The 19,631-nt window shown below is 41.7% G+C and overlaps 2 protein-coding genes across 15 annotated transcripts in view; both read left to right on the top strand.

Moving 5' to 3' along the window:
* RAI14 (retinoic acid induced 14) overlaps positions 1-3,392 on the top strand; it is a 193,476-nt gene extending 190,084 nt beyond the window's left edge. For all 6 annotated transcript variants that reach the window (XM_070743458.1, XM_070743454.1, XM_070743456.1 and 3 more), the window contains 2 exons: positions 608-683; positions 1,018-3,392. In XM_070743458.1, the coding sequence (XP_070599559.1) occupies positions 608-683; positions 1,018-1,043 (102 nt within the window). In that variant the 3' untranslated portion in view covers positions 1,044-3,392. The remainder of the gene's footprint in view (positions 1-607; positions 684-1,017) is intronic.
* Positions 3,393-4,612: 1,220 nt separating this feature from the next.
* TTC23L (tetratricopeptide repeat domain 23 like) overlaps positions 4,613-19,631 on the top strand; it is a 31,285-nt gene continuing 16,266 nt past the window's right edge. For 3 of the 9 annotated variants that reach the window (XM_070743467.1, XM_070743470.1, XM_070743465.1), the window contains exons 1-3: positions 4,631-4,751; positions 13,879-14,069; positions 17,541-17,664. In XM_070743467.1, coding sequence (XP_070599568.1) covers positions 13,959-14,069; positions 17,541-17,664 — 235 coding nt within the window. In that variant the 5' untranslated portion in view covers positions 4,631-4,751; positions 13,879-13,958. Of the gene's footprint in view, positions 4,752-13,869; positions 14,070-17,540; positions 17,665-19,631 lie in introns of those variants that run through there. The other 6 variants (XM_070743466.1, XM_070743473.1, XM_070743468.1 and 3 more) reach the window with 6 other exon arrangements.

The raw sequence follows: 19,631 nt of genomic DNA, 5'->3' as shown, positions 1-19,631 counted from the left end.
AATACAGTAGAATCCCGACTTACGAGACTAATTGGTTCCGGAAGGAGGCTCGTAAGTCGGAACGCTCGTATGACGAAACATTGTTTCCCATAGGAAACAATGTAAAGTCAATTAATCCGTGCAACAACAAAAAAAACCGCTGCCGCCGAACGCGGAAGTTAGCGTTCGGCTTCAGGAGACAGCTGCGAAGCGGCGCGCGGGATACGAGCGCCAAGGAGCTGTCTCCTGAAGCCGAACGCGGAAGTTAGCGTTCGGCTTCAGGAGACAGCTCCTTGGCACTCGTATCCCGAATGTGAGCTCGGGAGGCGAACAAAAATGTCGCTCCCCTCCCAGCTCTTATCTCGAGTAGCTCGTAAGTAGAGCTGCTCGTATGTCGAGGTTCCACTGTACAGCGAATGCTGGCTGGGGTATTCTGGGAGTTGAAGTCCAAATATCTTCAAGTTGCCAAGGTTGGGAAACACTGGTTTAGAGTATGATGATCATAATACAATATTTCTTTTATTAAAACACTGCAGTAATATTAGGCAATAATTAAGAATTTGGCTTAGTGCCTTTGCTCAAATATTATTAATATTGTTTGCCTTTACTGTTTTTTCCTCCTTTCTAGGGCCAAATGGATGAAGATGTCCAGAGAGTGCTGAAACAGATTTTAACAATGTGTAAAAACCCATCACAAAAAAAAGGTGAAACTGTTTTTGTGGGTCCCTGATGGTGCAGCTGCTGCTGCAGAATTTGAAACTCACCTTAAAAAGTTTTCCAAAGTGCTAATTTTGCATCTTGGACATTAATGCAGAATTCTCCAGAGATTACAGTTTATTATAAATCAGGGATGATCAACCTCTGACCTTCAATATTATTAGAAAGTGGTTGTGTATTTTCTTGGATTATAATGAGTTGAGGCAAACTTTCTCCATTTTAGTTATAAGCAGCTGCACCATTTGAAGTTACAGGCAAACAGTAATTGTTCAATTCCTGGTTATTTTTAAATGGATAAAATTACTTTCTTTATATTTTTAGGCCTTCAGATGTCCAATATAACCTAGAAGCTAAATCCTAAGGAAGACATCTTCACCTTGCCAGCTGCAGTGTTTTGTTTTTATTTATCAAGTAATTTATGGACTGCGAGAGCACCAGATTTGTCATATGTATTAAATAGGTAACATAAAATATAGCCATGTACTAAAGATGGGGAGAGACCCATAGTCCTTTTATGACTTGTGGACTGCAACACCCATAATTCCTGATCCATCATGGCTCACTCAGGAATTCTGAAAGTTAAACTCCATAAATCATAAAAGAGCCAGGGTTCCCCATCCCTATACTAAAAACAAGTAAATATTTCTGAAACAGCTAATTGCTAAAACCTCAGTTTCATTATCAGGCAGGAGATCAAACTTATCTATGCAAAATTTTGCAGTTCTATTGGAAATAGAACTTAGAAAATAGGGGAAAGGGTATTTCAAATTGCAAGCAAGGGATCTGATTGAATTCACGATGTTTACAGTGAGTTATCTTGTCTCACAGTTCCAAACCTCACTTTTGTAAAGAAAATTTTAAAAAAAATCTTCTCTATGATATATTTTTACTGGCCCTCCAATTTAGAAAAGCCTTTATAATGAAATGTGTTTACTATGTAATACTTTTTTGCAATAGACTTTAATAAGAACTTACGCAATTGCTTTCTTGGTTTTTCTCCCTTAACCCCACCACCCAAATAATAAAATTAGTGGAAGTAGTCCACTCTGTCTCGAAAACCTGTGCTGAAGTAGAACTGTCCTGTATTTTAGATACGTTGTTATTTTCTTTTCCAAACAATTACGGCAGGGGGAAAAAACTTTTTTTCCAGAAATGTTTGTCACATTAGATGAATATGATATAGGGATGATTCTACAAATTGCAATGGTGCCTAAAAATCATTTGGCTGCTAAATTTTAGTAAAAATGAGTAATAGTTGTAATAGATATCCAGGTTGATAATAGCAACGTGAATGGTGATAACCAGTAGTATTAGGGCAGTGTTTCTCAGCCTTGAAGATGCATGGACTTCAACCATAATTTGTAAAGCTGGTTGGGGAATTCTGGGAGTTGAAGCCCACACTTCCTTAAGTTGCTACAGTTGGGAAACACTGTAGAGTAGTACCTCTAGATACGAGTTTAATTCATTCCAGAACAGAGCTTGTATGTCGAACAACTCGTATCTGGAACAAATGGCTTTAGACTTTGTTTTTCCCCTCCGAGATAACCAGAAGCAAGGACTCTTGCGCAACCTAGTGGACGCTCGGCTCGTATCCCGAATTTGAGCTCGGGTCTCGAAAAGAAATTTCTCTCCCCTCGTGGCTCGTATCTTGGAATACTTGCATGTGGAGCAGCTCGTATCTAGAAGTACTACTGTATTAGAATATCATTTTGAGATAGCAAGAAGGAATATGTGGTACCTTTTACCTTCTATTTTAAGGACATGTTTACACATTGCTTTCTGGAATCAGTTTCAAACTAGGGTGATCAAATTTCAAACTAGTGTGAGCTTGCCAAGGATGTCCTTTTATGGAAGAATGTCACATAAATATAGATTTCCCAGCATTCAATTAATGGATGGTATAACATGCAGAATTAAATTGATTAAACAAATTTACACAACTAGTGTAAACATGTGTTTTCATAAGCACTTGTATTTCAAGAACTGATAGTGGATATCACATTTTTTGAAAACTAGACCACACTGATTAAAGTTTTGTAAAATGAATAAATGCATCACTCCAACTCTCCATGGGTTAAACATAAATCCCCCAAATCTAAACAATGTGTATTTTCCCTAAAGCAAAGAACCATTTCGTGTCTTTGGTGTATGGAATGACGTAACTATAAACAACCTAACCCCTACAAAGATCCTCAGTGGCCTGTATTTAGTGGCAAGTAATTGTTCAGTGTCTCAGGGCTACCACCTTCACCAAGCACTTACACAGCTCTCTCGTTTACGTTTTATTTTTCTGGTGGTGGTTGTTGTTTGAACAATGAGCAGAATTTTGAACTCCTGAATCTTTCTCATTCTTTTCTTCTGTCGTTCTCGGTATTTGAATAATTAATTTTGAGACCATATTTCTTCACGCAGCACCTGTTTTAATACTTCAAGGGAGTGGGGAAATTTTGCAGCATTTACCAGCAAAACAAACAAAACATAATAACTCTTAAGAGAGGCCAATAAACACTGCCAGGTGTAACACTTGAGGAACAGTTTTGTAGGTTTGCCTAACATTCTTATTTTGTTACATGTATTTATTACGATTATCCTTGTGGACACATTGGAAATTGGATGCTATAGCATAGTAATAGTCCTTTGTACATTTACAGAAGTTTCCTTATTCAGCAAATAAAAAAGTTTTTTTGGTCCCTGTTTTTCATTTCTACATCTTTTGTGTAATGCTTTATATTAATATACTTCAGAAGAACCAAGGGGAAAGTTTATTATACAACACGATATACTCCAAGTAAATCAAAAGTCTGTGAAATCAAACTCTCCACTTAGGAAGCGACATTGATTGACAATAAATTTCACATGTTGTCAGCACATTCAGCTTTGTACAGAACAAAGTATTCAATGAGAATATGTCATTCATTCAGATCTAGGATGTGTTCTTTGAGTGTTCCTTTATTTTTTTGAACAGTGTATATAATCGCAAAAAAATCTAAACTCATACTTATTTGATTTCAACATACATCATTTTTTCATGTTGCCAACTTTTTAATTTTGTCATCCAGATAAACCAATTATCATGTATTTTAATTTAATCATTAATATTCCTTCACGTAATTAATTCAAGCCTTATCTTTATTATCTTCAACACTAAGCCTGTGTGCTTCCATCCTCTATATATTTTTCTGGAAAACTAAAAACCCTTATACTGTAGTGTATAACCTAACTACTATTAAAATCTAAAGGAAAAGAAAAGTATGCACAATAAATTGCCAACTATTTCCTTCTCTCTTTTAGCAATACATTATATATAGTAATAAAAGAAAAAAAGAACAATAACAAAATAAAAAAACATCAATAAGTGTTATAACCATCCTTAAAACTTACCAATATACCAATTTCTATCCCGTCAATCTCATTAATAAAGTTCATTTGTAATACAATTACATATATAGTTTTAATACATTTTACCAAAATTAATAACACTACTGATACTAAAAACAAATTCAAAATTGTTTCTTAAAAAAATATTATCAAAGAAAGAAACAGGCTGATTTCAAACTTTTTCAAACTCTCTCTTGGTAATAGCATATATATTTACTAATTCCAAATTTTAAGTTTAACTCCCAATCTAATTGATATTCCAAGCTACCCTGGATTTTCCCCATAAGTTTTAAATCATTCAGATTATACTCTGATTTCTGCCTTATCCATGTGGGAATATTACATAAGCCTGGGACTTGGAGATGGGTTATGCATACTTAACTCGCGAGAAGAGGGGAATAAAAATGGAGCATTTTGTCCTGGTTATAGAAGTTATTGGGTTGGGATGCTGCTTGTGGTTGAAAAGAAGGAACTGCAACAAAAATGTTCTCGTCACCAAGGCAGTAAAAACAATGTGACCATGGCTACTAGACTGCTTGGGGTGTAGCCTTTGCTTGATCAAACATGATCAACCTGGGTTTCTTAGGCATAGAAGGCTAGCTGCCTTTTCCCAAGATTTCAATGTGAGGTGACCACAGGATTGATTCCCGAAAGTAGGACACCGGTTCTTGGTTAAGGTAAGATGTGGTCCTCTTGTGGCTTAAACTCTTTCCTTCTACTCCGAAAGGTCATTATAATATCAGTAAGAGTTCTATATTATAAAAAACAAATCTAGCATTTCTTAAAGCCTTCCAAGTTGCTAAGTTAGCAATACAGGTAGTCCTCTATTTACAACAATTGAGCCCCAAATTTCTGTTGCTAAGTGAGTTTTCTTGGCACAGTTGTTAATAGAATAGAATTTACACATTGATTGATTGATTTGATTTGATTTAATTTCTATTCCACCCTTCTCGAAGCGACTCAGGGCAGCGTACAAAATTGTAAATGCAAACAATATGTGTGAGAAATCTAATTATTTTTAAAGGACGTATACAAAATTAATAAAAATAGAAAACCTTTATGCAGTCATCCACATAAATCCAATTCAATCATTCTTATCGGCCAGGGACAATCTCGTGGCTCACGGTCCCCATGCCCGCCAGACCAGGAGGGAGGGGGCAGTACATATCTCCGGAGGGACTTCATTCCAGAGGGCCAGGGCCACCACAGAGAAGGCTCTCACCCTAGGCCCTACCAAGTGACATTGTTTGGCAGATGGGACCTGGAGAAGGCTAATTCTGTGGGACCAAACCGGCCACTGGGATGCATGAGGCAGAAGACGGTCCCGTTTTAGGCGGTTTACAGAATCAGCATATTGTCCCCAACAATATATTTCTGTATGTTTATAGCCATGTGTTGTGTATGTGTTTGGGTAAGATCTACACTTTTTCTTGGAAGCAGGCAACAGGTTTTCATTTTTAACGTGGGCCGGGGTGCTCGCAGTAAAAATACCAAACAATAAAGTTATCTTCTGGGGCTTTATCTTGATCTTAATCATTTATCCCACAATCTTCCTCAAGTGGATCAATGTAGAGTTGAATTAGTAACACGAAATTGTCAAGTGAATCTGGCTTTCCCATTGATTTCACCACAACAATGGCTTGATAGTGTATGATGGGACTGAGTAAGGATGTGGTGAAGCTGATGAGATGTCTCCCAGGGGCCACTGCCAGCAGGGACAGGAGGCGGATTACAAACATTGTCAAGGCTGTGACTAAAGGTAATAATGATGTGGTGGTGCATCTTGGCACAAATGATTTGTGCCAGAGAAATGTTAATGTAGTAAAAAGAGATCTTCAATGTCTAAGTGTGGAGCTGGATAAAATAACAGATTCAGTGACTTTCTCAGAGGTGTTACCGGTTTGTGGCCAGGAGAATAAAACAACTTGTATCAGAGAGTTTAATGTGTGGTTAAGGCAGTGGTGTAAAGCTGAAGGTTTTGGCTATGTAAGTCATGATGTCAGTAGGTGGTCTAATAGGGAGTTGTTTAAGAGGGATGGTTTGCATCCATCATACAGAGGTACCCAGGTGCTCGGTGAGGAATTCAGAACTTTTTTGGACAGGCATTTAAACTAGGTAAAGGGGACAGAGATGTAACTGATGTGGGTGATTTCTGTCCCCGACCAATGAGGATAAATCAGTTTCTGGAAGCTTATGAAAAGGGAGCTGTAAATAGAATAGATGTAGTTGTTGTTGATAAAGGGCAAACTAATAATGAAAATAATGTTCTTCGGGTAATGTGCACGAATACTCGAAGCTTGAGCAACAAGCTCTGTGAGTTAATGGCCATAATATCTAGAGATAATTTGGATCTGGTTGCCATAACTGAGACATGGTTTAAGGATTCTAATGAATGGGAAATATTCATACCAGGATATACACTGTATAGGAAGGATAGAATAGAGAGAAAGGGAGGTGGAGTAGCCATTTATGTTAAAGAAAGTCTAAAAACAACACTAATTCAAAATACGTGTAAAGATCTGGAGACTCTCTGGATTTGCATGCAAAATAAAGATGGTTCTGTCATTAGAATTGGGGTGATCTATAAGCCTCCAGGGCAATCCGAGGAATAGGACAACAAGATGGTGGATGAAATTACCCAAATGGCAGTAAAGGGAAATATTGTGGTTATGGGTGATTTCAACATGCCTGATGTTGACTGGAATATCCCCAGTGCCCTTACATGCAAAGGTAAGAATATAGTAGAGGCCTTTACAGGAGCAGCTCTGGCACAGCTGGTTAAGACACCAACTAGAGGGGAGAATATTCTAGATTTAGTTTTTACGAATGGGAATTGGGTTCAAGAGGTCAAGGTGGGAGAAAATTTAGGTTGCAGTGACCATCTATGTTTGTGGTTTGATGTAAAACTGATTGTGAGCAATCCTATACTGCAACCAAAGTATTGGATTTCAGAAAAACAAATTTTAATGCAATGGGGGAATATTTAAATAATGAATTAAAGGGGAGGGATAAAATGGCAGGAGCAAGCACCCAGTGGACTGTATTTAAAAAGGCCATCTTAAAAGCCACAGGACTGTATGTAAGGCAAATAACTAAAGGTAAAAGGAAGAAGAAACCGCTATGGTTTAGCAAAGATGTAAGGACTATTGTCAATGAAAAAAAAGCTGCCTATAGGAGGTATAAAGAGTCTGGAAGTATAGCTGATAGAGAGGTGTATAAAATGAGACAGAAGGAGGCGAAACAGATAATACATGCTGCTAAAGCCTCAAAAGAGGAAGAAATTGCCAAATCTGTAAAGAAGGGGGATAAAACCTTGTTCAGATATATTAGTGATAGGAAGAAGAAAAACTGCAGCATCACGAAGCTTAGTACCGGGAATAATACATGCATTGATGGGAATAAGGAGATCACTGACCATTTCAATAGCTACTTCTGTTCAGTTTTCTCAAAAGACACCTTACAAAATAATACTATAGAGGGATATAGCATTGCTTCCAGCTGTACGGATTCAGCTCCAGTGATCTTAGAAGCCGATGTCTTAGAAGAACTTGAACGATTAAAGATAAATAAGGCAATGGGTCCAGATGGCATCCACCCCAGAGTTCTTAAAGAACTCAGATCTGTCATTGCTACCCCCCTGACTGATTTGTTTAACCAATCCTTGTTAACAGGAGAAGTTCCTGAGGATTGGAGAATGGCCAGTGTTGTGCCTATCCACAAAAAGGGCAGTAGAGAAGAAGCTGGTAACTACAGGCCAATTAGCTTGACATCAGTTGTAGTTAAAATGATGGAGACTGTACTCAAAAAGAGGATAAATCAGCACCTAAAAAACAATAACTTATTGGACCCAAATCAGCATGGCTTTACTGAAGGCAAATCATGTCACACTAATCTCATTGATTTCTTTGACTAAGTCACAAAGGTGTTGGATCAAGGTGGTGCCGTGGATATTGCCTATCTGGACTTCAGCAAAGCCTTTGATACGGTTCCACATAAATAGCTGATAGATAAATTAGTGAAGATTGGACTTAATCCCTGGATAGTTCAGTGGATTTCAAGCTGGCTGAAGCATAGACATCAGAAAGTTATTGTTAATGGCGAGTATTCTGAGCAGAGACAGATTACAAGCGGTGTGCCACAAGGGTTTGTTCTGGGTCCTATTCTTTTTAATATGTTTGTGAGTGACATAGGGGAAGGTTTGGTAGAGAAGGTTTGCCTATTTGCCAATGACTCTAAAGTGTGCAATAGGGTTGATATTCCTGGAGGGGTCTGTAATATGGTAAATGATTTAGCTTTACTAGATAAATGGTCAAAGCAATGGAAACTGCAGTTTAATGTTTCCAAATGTAAAATAATGCACTTGGGGAAAAGGAATCCTCAACCTGAGTATTGCAGTTCTGTGTTAGCAAAAACTTCAGAAGAGAAGGATTTAGGGGTAGTGATTTCTGACAGTCTCAAAATGGGTGAGCAGTGTGGTTGGGCAGTAGGAAAAGCAAGTAGGATGCTTGGCTGCATAGCTAGAGGTATAACAAGCAGGAAGAGGGAGATTGTGATCCCCTTATATAGAGCGCTGGTGAGACCACATTTGGAATACTGTGTTCAGTTCTGGAGACCTCACCTACAAAAAGATATTGACAAAATTGAACGGGTCCAAAGATGGGCTACAAGAATGGTGGAAGGTCTTAAGCATAAAACGTATCAGGAAAAACTTAATGAACTCAATCTGTATAGTCTGGAGCAGCGTTTCCCAACCGGTGTGCCGCGGCACAGTAGTGTGCCGCGAGACATGGCCAGGTGTGCCGCGAGAAGTTCCAGCTGGGCGGGGCGCTGCTGGCGCCCCTGCCTGAATGTCGTCCTGTGGATGGTCTTCGGCTTCACAGTCGCTTCCTGGTTCCCTCTCCTCCCACCGCCTGTGTCTCCCGCCGTCGCCTCCCACCAAGCCGTCTCCCGTTGCCGTGGGTTCCTCGAGTGGGAGCTGCCGCTTCCCTCCGTCCAGCTCAGCCACGCTGCCGTAGAAAGCACAGAGGTTATTGCCACCGCTTCTGCCTCCACTCAGGGAGCCACCGTGGTCACCACGCCTTTTCCTCTCGCTCAGCTCAACCACGGTGGCTCCCTGAGTGGAGGCAGAGGTGGCGGCAATAACCTCTGCACTTTCTACGGCAGCGTGGCTGGGCTGCCTGGAAGGAAGCGGCAGCTCCGAGGAATGAGGCGCTGGCGGTAGACACAGGCGGAGGGAGGAGAGGGAACCAGGAAGCAACCGTAAAGCCCAAGACCAGCCACAGGACGACCTTCAGCCAGGGGCACCGGAACCGCACGCAGCCATGGTGGGAGCAGCATGAGGTAGCAACGAGGCGCGAGGACAAGCAGGCAGCTTGGCGGAGGGGAAGCGCTGAGGGGCTCTCCTCCTTCCCCACCCCCGCGCTTCTCTCCCGCCCTGGCTTTCGCTTCTCCCCATGATTTCCCCGCAATTTCATCCAGGCCACCTCTTGCCTCCTTTTGAACTGCGGGGAAATCATGGGGCGAAGCAAAAGCCAGGGCGGGAGAGAAGTGCGGGGGTGGGGAAGGAGGAGAGCCCGTCAGCGCTTCCCCTCCGCCAAGCTGCCTGCTTGTCCTCGCGCCTCGTTGCTACCTCCTGCCTTTTTCCAGGGGCCTTTGGAAGGCACCCAGGGAAGGGGGGGATTGGGGGTGGCTTCTCGTCCTCCTCATCCGGCTGCTAACGCCCGCCCGGTCCCTCTTGCAGTCCCTTCACCGAGCGTTTTTGTCCCAGGCTGTCAGCGAAAGGGCTGCAGGACAGGCGGGGCAGGCGTTCTTCTCACAGCTGAGGCAGGATTTGGAATGTCGGGTGTGTGTGCGTGCCCCTGCCACCCGGAACATTTAAAATAAGAAAAACCTTTGCCAGCCTCCGCAGAGAAGAAAGGAAGAGAGAGAAAGAGAGAGAGAGAAAGAGAGACATAGCAAGAGAGGCAGAGAGAGAGAGAGAGAAAGAGAGACATAGCAAGAGAGGCAGAGAGAGAGAGACAGAGAAAGAGAAAGAAAGAAAGAAAGAGAGCTAGCAAGAGAGAGAGAAAGAGAGACAGAGAAAGAGAGACAGAGAGAGAGAGAAAGAGATAGCAAGAGAGAGAAAGAGAGAGAAAGAAAGAGAGAGAATGAAAGAGATAGCAAGAGAGGCAGAGAGCAAGGGAGAGAGAAAGACATATAGGGAGGGAAGAAGGGAGAGAGAAAGAGAGCAAAAAAGAGAGGAAGAAAGAAAGAGGGATGGAGAGAGAGAAAGAAGGGAAGGAAGAGAGGGAAAGAGTGAGGGAGAAATAGAGCGAAATGGAGGAAGATTTTTTTTTGTCAAAACTTTTCTTTAGCCGCCACCCCACACACCCCCGTTCAGTGTTCCCCAGGATTTTGAAAATATGAATAATGTGCCACGGCTCAAAAAAGGTTGGGAAACACTGGTCTGGCAGACAGAAGGAAAAGGGGGGACATGATCGAAACATTTAAATATGTTAAAGGGTTAAATAAGGTCCAGGAGGGAAGTGCTTTTAATAGGAAAGTGAACACAAGAACAAGGGGACACAATCTGAAGTTAGTTGGGGGAAAGATCAAAAGCAACGTGAGAAAATATTATTTCACTGAAAGAGTAGTAGATCCTTGGAACAAACTTCCAGCAGACATGGTTGGTAATCCACAGTAACTGAATTTAAACATGCCTGGGATAAACATATATCCATCCTAAGATAAAACACAGGAAATAGTTTAAGGGCAGACTAGATGGACCATGAGGTCTTTTTCTGCCATCAGACTTCTATGTTTCTATGATGACTGTCAGCTTTCCCCCCCCCCCTCCTTCAGCAGGCAACATGTAAATAATCTGATTTCCTTTAGAGGGCTACTGTGAATTTAGGCATGCCAAATGCTATAGTTAAATGAATTTAAAGTTAAATAATGAATACACAACATTAATAAAAGTTACAGTTCCAAAGCACCTGAGGGCAGGACAAGAAGTAATGGATAAACCTTATCAAAGAGACATCCAACTTAAAGAGAAATTTCCTATCATTGAAAACTATCCGTCGAACAGCTTGCCTGCAGAGGTTGCGGTGCTCAAACCCTGGGGTTTTTAGAAAGAAATAGGGCAACCATTTATCTGAAATGGCATAGGACAGTGACAGCATGTCTGATATACAGTGCAGGTTCCAGACAGATGAGCTGTATTTGAGAATTGGTCTAGCAAAGGTTTTATATGCCCTAGTTTGCAATACAATATTACCAGTGAAAAAAGTTCACAAGATTAGGTTAACAAGTCTTAATGATTAATTGATTTCATTAATTAATTGATTAATAATTAATTTAATTAGTTAATGATTATTAATGTATTGTATTTCAAATAATGCTGATCTGCTTAAGCAACTGGTTTTATCAAAAGCTTTTTGGAGGAGCAAGGATGTAACTCAAAGTAACTAATGCTACCTCACCTTATTCCCCCAATTGTTTCCCTCTCATCCAAATTGGCTCCAGGTCCATCAATAATTGTCTACCACTGTTTTCCTATCATCAGGTCTTGGAGATGGGCCAGGTAAAGGGATATTGCAAGCAGGCGGGGGTTTCCATTCCCGTTGCTACCCATGTGATGCACATGCAGCTCCGGGTGACCGGCAGGCGGGCGGGTGTGTCCGGGCGAGATTTTGCTTCTGTGCATGTGCAGAAAGTAAACTCTTGTGAGAGGACACATGCACAAGAGCAGTTTCAGTTATTTTTCCTACTGTTCATCGAGCTGCGCAGGCATCGCCTTTTTTCCTACCGGTGCGCAGTGTGGCTCTTACCAGTAAGGAACCAAATACAGTGGTACCTCTACTTAAGAACTTAATTCGTTCCATGACCAGGTTCTTAAGTAGAAAAGTTTGTAAGTAGAAGCAATTTTTCCCATAGGAATCAATGTAAAAGCAAATGATGCATGCAAACCCATTAGGAAAGAAATAAAAGCTTGGAATTTGGGTGGGAGGAGGAAGAGGACAGTCGCTGCCGAAGGAAGAAGATGAGGGGAGAGGAATTAAAAAAAGTTCAAAACTTTAAGGCTTTAAAAAAAAGGAATTCTGAGGTGGTGAGGAGGAGCATGTGCCTCCCATACATCTGGCACAAGGCTGCCTCCCATACACTGCGCCAGAGAAAGAAACTCAGGTGGGCAAGAGGTGGAGCGCCACCAAAAGGCTCCTCTGGCAGCCCAGAAAAGCCCGAGATGGGCCGGATTACAGGGGAAATGGCAGGAAACTGGCCGGGCCTTCGTGTTGATCTCAAATTTCCTGTGAAGTTTTTCCGGGCTCGAGTTCTTAAGTAGAAAATGGTTCTTAAGAACAGGCAAAAAAATCTTGCATACCCGGTTCTTATCTAGAAAAGTTCTTAAGTAGAGGCATTCTTGGGTAGAGGTACCACTGTACTGATTGCAAGGGTTCAGAAATGCAATTTTATTGTAGAGCAGGGGTGCGTTCTAATTTACCTTGCTGCCGGTTAGCTTCCTCCCACATCTTGTGAGCGTGCACACGCATACATGGTGCCCCCCAAAAAATTAATTTATTATTATTAAGCTCAACCTCTGCACATGCTTAGAAGAAAAAAAATAGAAAAAGTTTCAAAAAAAAAGATGGCAGCGTCCATGGACCAGTACGGACTGATCTGATTAGGTGACATCATCATGACGTCACCAGCAAGTTGCTACCGGTTCAAGTGAACCAGTCCAAATCAGTAGGAACCAATCCCTGTAGTAGAGTGTATTATCAAAATCTTGAAATCCTGTCCAAATTTCTCTCCTGTTTTATACCAAAGAAAACCAAGGTGGACCTATTTTATGTTTCTCATGCTTCTTTCTGTTGTGAGTGGTACACGTCTGGCTCAACTGGTCATGGATTTCGGAGATGGATGAGTATTGGCATCGCAGGCCAGTGTTCTTTCCATCTGAGTCTGAGAGTGAGAGTAAGGAAGAGTTAGAGAGTGAGGGTCCACCAGAGACTGTAGAACCCCCAGTTATGGAACTGAGTAAGTCAGAGGACGATGGGGATTTTGAGGATCAGGACCCTCTGTTGGATGCAAGGGTAAGGAGGATGAGATCAAGGCATGAATATCTCCCTAGAAGGGGTTCTTGGTGTTAAATGGATCTATGGGACATTTGACCACACCTTGACAGTATATAAGGACAAGCTGATGGGAAAGGGTGTGTGGCAGACAACATTCCCCATCGTGGATGAGCTGAGAGATATCTCCTGCTTCCATGGACTTCAATTCCTGCATTTTGCATGAACTGTTTTATTCTCTGGTCTGAGTGAGTGTGGTTACAAACCAAAGACACATCATTAGTGGGGATTTATGACTCTAGCTATCTTTATCTCTTGCTAATTGGAGAAGCCCGGCCAACATGACATTCCTTGAGTTAACTCTTGCATTGCAAAAATAGTGTTACCAATAGACTCTTCCCTATGGGTGCTTTTGAATCAATGTATGTTTGGGTCTTTATTTCTGATAATTGACCAGGGGAGCAGAACACTTTCTATCTCAAGACTTTGCAATGGTTTTTCTCCTTGATGCCTGCTCTTCATTTCTCCATGAATAGTTTCCCCATGTATGTTTGTGTGTATGTTTTCTTTTAATAAGGGTTTTTTAGTGATTTTTAATTATTAGATTTGTTATATATTGTGTTATTATTGTTGTGAGCCGCCCCAAGTCTACGGAGAGGGGCGGCATACAAATCTAATTAATAATAATAATAATAATAATAATAATAATAATAATAATAATAATAATAATAATGAATAATAGCCTTCTCAGATCTTCCCCAAAGTCAGTTGCAAAGGCTTCATACTTACTGAAGGCTCAAAGGAAATACTGGATCTGAGCAAATCGATATAATGAATACCAATGAAGAAGATCAAGAAATATGGACCCAGCTGATGGGCCCTCCAGCAGCTAAGCTGATAGAGGCACAGAAAAGAGCAGAAAGGTTTGCTGAAGAAAAAGAGGTATGTGGATGCATTTCCTTTCATAGCTGTGCAGAGGAAAAGTACAGTGGTACCTCTACTTAAGAACTTAATTCGTTCCGTGACTAGGTTCTTAAGTAGAAAAGTTTGTAAGTAGAAGCAATTTTTCCCATAGGAACCAATGTAAAAGCAAATAATACGTGCAAACCCATTAGGAAGAAATAAAGGCTTGGAATTTGAGTGGGAGGAAGAGGTTTATTCCCTCTCTAAGCGCCCAAAGAAAGGAAAATCTTCGTTCGCTCTGGACTGCCAAAGCCTCCTTAAGCGCCACCAAAAGGCTCCTCTGGCAGCCCAGAAAAGCCCGAGATGGCCGGGATTAAAGGGGGAATGGCAGGGAACTGGCCAGGCCTTCGTGCCGCTCTCATATTTCCTGGGAAATTTTTCTGGGCTCGGGTTCTTAAGTAGAAAATGGTTCTTAGGAAGAGGCAAAAAAATCACCCGGTTCTTATCTAGAAAAGTTCTTAAGTAGAGGTTTCTTAGGTAGATGTACCACTGTAATGAGTTGATATAAATGTGCTGCAAGAGAAACACCTTAATATATTACTTTCAACGTATGCTCAGACTCTGTCAAGAAATGCAGGTGTTGTCTATAAATTCTTTAAAATATAGCACCTGATCTTAGACCTCTCTAGGACTTCTCCCTACTGAGTTCAAATTTCTTCTGGGTCAGAAGGACCTCCAAGGTAATCCCAAAACTCAGGATGGATGTCAAGTTGGATGAAACCTGTTAAGTCCTCGACTTACAACCCCACCAGAAACGCAAACTCTTCAACTTACGACCAGCCAGGAAAGGCTGATGCTGAACTCTGATTGGCTAAGCACAATAGGAGTTTTTAGCAGGAAGTTTAAGCCGTGTGATTGGTTGGCTATCTGACAGCCACACTATAAAAGGAGCTTTCAGAAGTCTGTTCACTGTTCTATTCAAGCTGAGCTGGAGGCAGCAGTGGGCTACTAGCCGGAACGCTAAATTGTGCTCGCCAGCGTGATTTTTCTTCTGCACCTGTGGAAGTAGCAAAATCACGCACAGAGCCACAGGTGTGTCCGTTTTTTAGCACGCACAGAAGCAAAACAAACTGGCCGAAACATGGGCACATCTGCGGCTCCGTGCATCATTTTGCTACCTCCACAGCTGCAGGAGCAAAATTGCGCTGGCCCTGCAAGCACTTATGAGCCGCCACGGCAAGCGCAATTTAGCATTCCGGCTAGTAGCCCACCACTGGCTGGAGGGGTGCTGAAAATGCCAGAATAAAAGTTTCCTGTTTAAAAAGTCAAGCCTCTGCTTAGTTCTGTCAATGCAAAGACTCACCTATCTAACAAAAACCTTAATTGTATCTCAGTATACACACCCTACTTGCTCCTGTAACAGAATAACAGTTGGAAGGGATGTTGGAGGTCTTGTAGTCCAAGCCCCTGCTGAAGCAGGAAACTCCATACCATTTCAGGTGAAGGTTTTCCAACCTCTTTCTAAAAAATCTCTAGTGTTGACGTAGCCACAACTCCTGGAGGCAAGTCTTTCCACTGATTAATTGTTTTAACTATCTATGCCACATTAATTGTTCTCTTGCCTCTGAGGGTATGACCCAATAGCCCCCACACTACTTCTCAGTGACTCTCCTCTTAGCCAACCATTCATGTCTTCTAAATGCTCTACGAACCCTGGCATCCAGAAGAGGCTCCTCCTCTTCCCCTGAGTCACTCAGCACAGGAAATGAAAAGTCATTCCTCACAGGAAGTGCTAATTCACTCAGCACAGGAAGTGCAGAAGGCCCTTGTTGTTCTGGCCTTGACCCTTCATCTTTTTCATTATCACTCTCAGGTGCCACAGGATGCCTGTGTTGCGCCTCCACAGTTTCTGCATCCTCAGAGTCCATAACTATTTGTGCAGAACGCGAGCGAACCATGATACGTACTTTGTACATTTTAGCTTCCAGTCTATATTTTTTAAGCTTCCAGTTTTGAAGATCCTACCTGGTCATTTCCCCACTACTAATTTAAAGGATAAGTAAATCCCTTGTACCAGAAAAAGGGATGGCCTTCATCAATTTCTTCATCCAAGTCACAATCTGATTCTGTAGTATTTATGGTGGTTCGGTGCCAAGGTACTGGTGGCTGTGCTAAAGTACTCCCTAGTTCCCAGCCCCTATGAAGTTGGCTGCCTTCCCTATTGTTACTGTCACCCAGTTACACCTTGGGTATATAACCACATCTCTGGCAACACCCAGATGGCGGCCATCTAATCTACAGTATTTGCTCTAAGAAGTCTACAGGCAGTATACATGTCACAATTGTATTGCTGTAGTGCAGAGGTAGGCAAAGTTGGCTCTTTTATGACATGTGGAATCCCAGAATTCCTGAGCTAGCATGATTGACTCAGGAATTCTTGGAGTTGAAATCCACAAGTCATAGAAGAACCAACTTTGCCTACCCCTGCTGTAGTATAATGGGATACAGTCAGATTCCAGAAGCAAAACCACTTTTAACATGTAATGAAAGGAGACTGGACCAAGAGAAAACCCGTTTCTTATGATCAAGAAGGAACATCTACATTCACAGGGCATTTGTGGATAGGACTTTAGTGTCTAGACCAGAGTTTTTCAACTCTGGCAACTCCTAAAATAAGTGGGCTTCAACTCTCAGAATTCCCCAGCTATACTAGCTAGGGAATTGTGGGAGTTGAAGTTCACACACCTTAGAATTGCCAGAGTCGAGTAACGCTGGTCTGGATTATTAGAGTTTGTTGCAAAAATCAAAACCAGAAGCACACACAGATGACTGATTCAGCTGGATTCATAAACTTCTTTATAAACATAGTAACAGATGAAATTACAATACCATAAGCAGAGTTCTTCCTCAAGCAGTTACAGACAGCAGAGAACAGTTAGTTTCATTTCAGTAGAGTTCAGAGTGAGACGAGAGTTGAGTGGATTTGAGCCACGCCCAGCCTTAAGCTTTCGATTCTCTGCATAGACTCAGAAGTGGTTAGCTCCCATTGGCTGACTTAGTTGCTATGTCTATTCATTGGCTAACCTTGTTGGCTCTCCCAGTTCAAGAATATCTTAACAATTACAATGCAGAGTCCTTTCCAAATCCGTGTTTCTATATTTAAATGGGAGTGGAATGAAGGTACGCCAAATATTTATATGCCATTCAGCCTTTACAGGATTGACTGTGGTATGTGAAAGAGTAGTCAAAGAAGTCAAAATGTTAGCTATCACAGTTTATTCTAAACCCTGTTCCTTTTACAGGAACAGACTTAAACTGATCCAAGCAAGCTGCAACGTTGGTTTCAGTAAATTTGAAAAATGAATGCAATTGTTGTATCCTTTATGCCTTGAAAATAACCAGAATCGGAATGTTTGTGTTTCAGCTCAGAACTGAGTAATATTCGTGGATGGGCGTGCTAGGTAGTTACAGTTGAAATGAAAAATTAACCACATAAATGTTTTTCTCCAGGTACATAAAGCCTGCAAGGAACTAATGCAATGCTCAGCCCTCGCTAGAATTATCTATGGAAATGAGCATTGGAGGCTATCAGAAGCTCTTGCCAATCTCGCTTACGGCTACCTTACCCTACAAAGTAAGCAATTTTTTGCAGTGATGAAATCCAATTTTTTTTACTGCCGGTTCTGAGAGTGTGGCGTGGTAGGTATGGTGTGGCTTAGTAGCCATAGCAGGGGACAGATACTGCAAAATCTCCATTCCCACCCTACTCTGAGTCCAACGAGAGGTGGTATTTGCCAGTTCTCCAAACTAGTGAAAATTTCCGCTACCAGTTCTCCGGAACCTGTCAAAACATGCTGGATTTCACCCCTTATTTTTTGCCACAATCCCTCCGGAAAAAGGGGGATCTAAAATGTTACGGATGCTCTAAAGCCAGGACCTAGCAATGTGATTTACGTGCTTTCATTCACTTTCATTTTGTTGGGAATGACTGGAGGTGTAGTCTAACTTTTTAGGAGCATTCCAAGATGAAAGAGACTGACTCCTCCAAACCAGTTGATGGGCTGCCAAACTTTTTACCGCCACGCGGTGGGTATGGCTTATTTTTGGGGTATGGCTTGATGGTCATGTGACCAGGTAGGAGTGGCTTGACAATCATGGGATGGAGGGTGGCTTAAAGGTCATGTCACTGGGTGGGAGTGGCTTAACAATCAAGATAAATTTCCAAATAGATTCTGGGACTCTCTTTCAGTTGATTAAGTCACATTATTTGAATAGCCACCAAAAGGACAAATGATAGACAGCCTTATTTGTTGAGGAACACAATAACATTTTAAAGTTTTGTATTGAACCCACAGGTTCAGTATGATAACAGATTAGGCAAGTAGCTCGATTTTCCTAAATTGCTATAAAAGTTCATTTCTAGATAATGATTAAAATGATTCAAGCATTTATGGATAAAAACATACTACAGTGATACCTCGTCTTGTGAACTTAATTGGTTCCGGGACGAGGTTTGTAAGGTGAAAAATTTGTAAGACGAAACAATGTTTCTCATAGGAATCAATGGAAAAGCGATTAATGCATGCAAGACCAAAACTCACCCCTTTTGCCAGCTGAAGCACCCGTTCTTGTACTGCAGGGATTCTCCTGAGGCTCCCCTCCATGGGAAACCCCACCTCTGGACTTCCATGTTTTTGTGATGCTGCAGGGGAATCCCAGCAGGGAAATCCCAGCAGCGCAAAAACAAGTGCTTCACTGGCAATGGACGTCCGGAGGTGGGGTTTCCCAGCGAGAGGAGCCTCAGCGAAATTGCAGCATCGCAAAAACATGGAAGTCCTCGAAACCCCACCTCCGGACTTCCATGTTTTTGTGATGCTGCGATTTCGCTGAGGCTCCCCTCGCTGGGAAACCCCACCTCTGGGCTTCCGTTGCCAGTGAAGTGCCCACTTTTGCGCTGCAAATATTAAGATACTGAAAAAAGGGAAGGAAAAGAATATGGGGGATAAAATGAGGAAAGAGAAAAACCAAAACAAAGAACAGTGATTTCCCATATTTTTTCCAAACTAACCTATCTAATAAATTTGTAGTATTTTTTTTTTTACTTATACCAAATAGTGACTACTAAAACTTTCGGCAAGCCTGTAGCAGCGGTGGCGGGAGGCTCTGCCCACCCACCCAGGACGGTGCTGCGCATGCACACAAGCGAACCGATAGTGACAGGATTTACAACCCACTCCTGTCTTCTACCAATAGCTAATGGCGTATGACCTGCAGACTGTAGGTAATTGGCAACTTTGAGTATTCTCAAATCTCACCTAGAATCAGAGTTGAATAACATCTTGACTTTCCTCTAACCACCTTATAAGGAACTGTGACATTTTGCAAGGATAGCAGATGAAGAAAACAACAATCCCCAGATGTTAAGAGAAGACTTTTTTAAATTAGCAAGCATCAACTAAGATGAGTCACTCCCAAGTGCAAGGGAGGAGGAGGAGGAAGGTGCAGGCAACTCCAAGAATAGACATTGAGAAGGAAAAATAACAGGGAAGGGAAAATACTAGTCAGCAACCCAGATTCTGAAGTCTAAATAACTGCACCTGA

The sequence above is a fragment of the Erythrolamprus reginae genome, chromosome 2 (genome assembly GCF_031021105.1).
Source record: "Erythrolamprus reginae isolate rEryReg1 chromosome 2, rEryReg1.hap1, whole genome shotgun sequence".
Lineage (NCBI taxonomy): Eukaryota > Metazoa > Chordata > Lepidosauria > Squamata > Dipsadidae > Erythrolamprus > Erythrolamprus reginae.
This window is presented reverse-complemented; position numbering and strand designations above follow the sequence as displayed.